General features: G+C 43.8%; 1 protein-coding gene across 1 annotated transcript in view; it reads left to right on the top strand.

Moving 5' to 3' along the window:
• The first annotated feature begins 290 nt into the window (after positions 1-290).
• matr3l1.1 (matrin 3-like 1.1) overlaps positions 291-5021 on the top strand; it is a 12964-nt gene continuing 8233 nt past the window's right edge. The window contains exons 1-6 of the mRNA XM_008297430.1: positions 291-1722; positions 1867-1928; positions 3571-3609; positions 4609-4685; positions 4768-4799; positions 4874-4996. Of these exons, the coding sequence (XP_008295652.1) occupies positions 856-1722; positions 1867-1928; positions 3571-3609; positions 4609-4685; positions 4768-4799; positions 4874-4996 (1200 nt within the window). The 5' untranslated portion in view covers positions 291-855. The remainder of the gene's footprint in view (positions 1723-1866; positions 1929-3570; positions 3610-4608; positions 4686-4767; positions 4800-4873; positions 4997-5021) is intronic.

Below are 5021 nucleotides of genomic sequence, written 5' to 3'. Positions count from 1 at the left end.
AGCATTAAAACACCAACATCCCTGCTGATCATTTTTTAATTGTGGGAAGTTAAAATTGTGAACAAGAAGCCACAGCCGTCTTCACAGTTCAGGACAGCAGCTGCTCTCACTGTGGCTAACGGCTAACGAATGAGCTAGAAGCACCCCCTCTCAAGGAGCACAGTGACAGCCATTCGACTTTAGATGAAGATTTTGCTCAGACCATGATCATCAATGAATGTTGTGAATTTGATGGCTTTAAGTCCTTTGGGGTCAGAAATAGAGGGGGGTGCATATTCCGCCCCCCCAGTAAATCTGGAGGGATGCATTTTTAACTTTTCACAGTATGCTCAGACCAAATCTGTCCCTGTTGTTCTTATTAGTTCCACGTGACCTTGTACAGACAGATATTAAATATTTACGTTAGACTTTTTTTTTTCATCTGCAGGCAAATGGCTGTCACTGTGGGGGGTACTTTTTCTGCCAGGGGTGCTTTTTTCAGCACAACACCAGCCAAAAATGAAAAGTGTTTGGATAACAATAACTAGTGGAACTTAAACGTAATAGAATTTTTTTAAAAAGATGGGACAAATAGAGAAAATCAACAGAAACTTCTTGATCTGATGGAGGAGGCTCACATGTCATCACGTTTAATGAGTTTCAGTTTATTCCTAACAGTGTTGTTTCTCCCGTCACCAGTTTGGGTCCTGAACGCGTCACGTTGCTGCACTCACACTGTTTTCGTGGTTTCAGCTGCAGTGTATTCTCTCAGGACCACTTGTCCTCCAGCTTTACGTCACATGTTTCATCTCCTGTCTTCCCTGACACCTTCTGTCTGCAGGAAACGCCACGAGCGTTTCTCAACAGCCTCCCGCCATGTCTCACAACTACCCGTACAGACGGCCGCCGTCTGACACTGACCTCCGGCCTGATCCTGGAACTTACAGCTCTGCGGACCACTGCCACACCTCCGACGACTTTTACAGGCCTCAGGAGTCCTTGTCCTATCCGTCTTCCTCCTCCTCCTCCAGGGCGCCGTTGCAGCCCCCGGCGTTGCAGGCCAGGCCGCCGTTGCAGGCCCCGGCGTTGCAGGACGGCGTTCTGAGCATCCTGAGCAGCGTTGGTCTGGAGCCAGACGATCTGGCTCTGCTGGCCGAGCTGCCGGAGGACGTCCTCACCGTCGAGTCGCTGCCGCATATCCTCAAGCAGATCAAAGGCAAGAGAGGCACCATCAAACCTTTCCTTTCGAGTGCTCCCTCCTCTTCCACCTCCTGTTACTCTGGAAGCTCCACCCAGCGACCCGCCATCAGCACGGACTGGGACCAGCGGCAGCCGGTCCAGTACCCACTGGGCCATGTACCGTCCAGCCCTCTTTCATCTTCTAGCACCTGCAGAGCAGACCACCCACCATCATCCTCATCCTCATCATCCTCGGGTTTCACGGTGGACTACCACCACAGACCGGGTCCCTCTGACTATGGTAAGACTGGTCCAGTTCCTTCTCAGAACCGACCCTCTTTCAGCGCAGCAGAGCCGGGAAACAAAGCTCGCACTTCTTGCTACTCTGAAGCCCGAGCAGCTGATTTTCCTAAACCGAAACCAAAGGAGGGACACCGCGAGTCCAGATTCTCTTCCAGCAGGAGCATCCCATTGAAGAAACAAGCTCAGGACTTCCACGGGACGACTCCAGCAATGTACCCGTACTCGTGCTCTCTGTGTCATATCACTGTGCTGTCAGAGAGGGTAAGTTCACTGTCCTGTTCGACTCTCTCTTGGGTTGGGGAGGTGTTGAGCTGCAGCAAAGGATGATGGGAGCTGCAGGCGTCGGTTACATATCAGCAGAGCGGCAGCAGCAGCGTGTTCACGTCTTGTTGTTTTGTGCTTCAGGTTTGGATTCAGCACATCAATGGCACCCTGCATGCGGATGGACAGCTCAGCCTGCTGCAGCAGTAAGTTCAGCTCTCACCTCAGTTATAGACCACGGCTCACTGTAACTGTGAACCCTGAGCTGCTTCTGTTTGTACTTACCACTGCAATGTGAAGTCTGTAGAAACGGCACAAATATGACTTGAAGGAGAACAACTCTGACACGTCTTCTGTGTTGTAGACAGAATGACGAAAATCAGAAAACAAGTAAAGCTGAAAAAAATGGAATCCACAACATTTGTGTCCAGAGGTGTCTAACACTTGAGAAAATGAAGGTTCCACATCTTAAAAGATATTCAAATACAGTCGTGACTCGATAATCCGACACTAAATGTAAAACCTTCTTTCATGTTGGATAGCAAGGCTGTCGGATTGTCAAGACAGAGGTCCAGATACAAGGAGGGCTTGATGCTGGAAGGCTCATTAGTTGTTAATCATTGTTCATAGTTGTTATAATAACTAGTAGGGCTGGTCCCAGTAGAACTTTCTGCTTTCTGGATATTCAGGCCCAATTAATGATGAATATCCAGCGTGGTCAGGCGATGCTTCCACCCCGGGGCAGCGCTTTGACGGGGTGGAAGTGTCCAGAACACACAGGCAGTACTTGGCTGCTGATGCTAGTTAGCGCTCACACTTCTGTTTCCTCCATCGGTGGCGGCGGGGGAGTGACAGATACGCTCCACCGTTACCATCCATGTTTACTTCCATAAACACTGAGCACGCTCGCTGCGTGTGACGTCGTCGTGTCCTCTTCTGCGCATGCGGGACACTTTTGGGTCGTATGAAGTTCACACAGCAGATCACATACAAGTCGCATTGAACTGGAAACGTGAAGGAACTCACAACAAAATCAGATTTCACAAAAAAATCTGAATTTAGCATTAAGTCCTGCAGTGTGAACGTAGCCAATCTGTGGGATTGTTCAGTCAGATAATACGCCGTCATCCTGATTGGTGACATTAAATGTCATGTCGGAGTCACAATCCAAGGCTGTCGCTATGTTAAGGCTGTTTTTATGGGTTCTGTTTGTTTTTCCTAAAAAACCTGTCAGATAGCAGGTTTAGGATTGTTAAGGGTCGATTATCTAGTCATGACTGTATTTACATTTTTAAAGCCTCTTCAGACTGACATAAAGCTTTGTCTCCTTTCTGTCTTTCTTGCCTCGTTTACTTGTTTTAGTTGTTGGTGTTGTTCTTCGTCTTGTTTTGGTCTTTTTGTGTGTCGCTTTGTGTTCTTTTTTTCATGGTTTCCGATGTGTCATATTGCCATTTTTTATCTGGTTGGTAATGTTTTGTGTGTTGTTTGTGTTGTTTACTGTTTCTCTTGTCATTCACCCAAAAGCTCAGTTGTGCTGAGGAGGGAAGAATTGTTGTGTTTTTACAGATTTATAGATGAGACATAGACCTGGTAGAATAAAGTGATTTTGATCATTTGTTGTGACTTTAAGCTCAGATGTGGTTAGGTTGTTTTATGTCATGTTACAGATGAGATGTTCAAGGACCGTTGGAAGGTCAAAAATCCCACAATCCTCTCTGCTTCTGCAGTTTCAGGCCGATAATTGGTGTCATTGAGAATAACAGTAAAGATTTTCTGTCTTTTAAGGGGTTTAGAGGATTCATGACTTCAGTTCTGGTTCTGAAACCTTTTGCCTCGTCTCTTCTCCAGGTTTCCTAACTGGGACTGTCGCATGGAAACAGCCGGCAGGTCAGTGAAACATCAAACCGTGGTCATCTTCACCATCACTTCACTGAGCTCCTTCAGATCTGTGATCAGCTGCCGTTAGCGAAGCCAAATGAACAACCTGAACATGAGCCGAGCAGCAAAGGATCATAAAATGTACCAATATGTAGAAGACTGAACAAAACTATCTGAAGAATATGAATTAACATATTCCTGATAATAATAATAATAATAATAATACAGTTCAAATCGGTAAAAGAGCAGAAATACTGTAACTAACAATAAGGTAACGTCTCTGAAATATGATGGTCATAATAATACGGAAATTATAAAGTAGCAGGAAAATAACTACTAAACTAAAATGTCTGAATATATTTATAAACGGTTCAAAAAAGTCTGATTTCTTTAGAAAAATGTTGTCTGAAAATAATAAATGTCCTAATTCTATCAGTGAAGTCCAGGATCAGGGTCAGAATAAGATGAATAAAATGGCCAAAAGCTGTAGTCAGTGGTAAAATAAAAATCATAATAGTAATAAATCAAATAAAAATACAGATACAGATTGTCGGTAAACTAATATTTGGAACCTTTATACATCAAATGTTCAACATTAGCAGCATTTGATACCAGAAAACTTGTCTCAAAAATGACCAACAAATAGCTGAGAAAAATATTAATAGTGTCACTAAATGTAAGAAATATTGTGTCAAAAATGTTTTACATAATTAAAAAAAAATATTCAGATTCAGAAAGTAATTTTAAAAAAAAAATCCAATAGATATCAAATAAATTGGTAAAAATTTTACAGCAATGAAAAATAAAACAATTTAACAAAATTAATAATTAAATGTTTTTTAAATGTTGTAAATTGTCCAGAAAAAAGCAAACAAACAATAAAGTATGAATTTGAATAAAATCAAAATAAATGAAATGTCATTGCGATTAAAACATCAGCACTGAAACCACGTGTGTGATGCTCTGATTGAGAGACGACGTCTAAATCAAACTTTCCTGCTGTTTCAGGGAAGATAACGAACCAGAGAAGCGGAGGGACGATAAGAAACGCAGCCCGCCGCGGCAGACGTCCAGTCAGAACCAAAGTAAGTCCACCTCTTTGACACGTATCGGTGCCATTGATGCTGTCGTGTTCTGCATCTCTGACACGTTTCTTGTGTTCAGCAGCACCGCAGACGAACCAGAAACAGCAGAAGAAGGTAAAGACCGAACCTGTTAGAACTCGTGTTTCACTGCTTCTGTACGAACTAACCGTGTGTGTGTTCTGTGTCAGACTTCAGATAAAGGCAAAGTGGTGTGTGTGAAGTTCCCGCCTCAGTCTGTGGACGAGTCGTATCTGAGGAAACTGACGGAACCGTTTGGAAAGATCCTCAAGATTCTCATGTTTCCGTCTTTAGTGAGTCCACGAGCTTTACTATTCA

The sequence above is a fragment of the Stegastes partitus genome, unplaced genomic scaffold (genome assembly GCF_000690725.1).
Source record: "Stegastes partitus isolate 25-593 unplaced genomic scaffold, Stegastes_partitus-1.0.2 Scaffold1219, whole genome shotgun sequence".
NCBI classification, from domain to species: Eukaryota; Metazoa; Chordata; class Actinopteri; family Pomacentridae; genus Stegastes; species Stegastes partitus.
The sequence above is the reverse complement of the archived record's forward strand: the minus strand, read 5'-3'. Positions and strand labels throughout refer to the sequence as shown.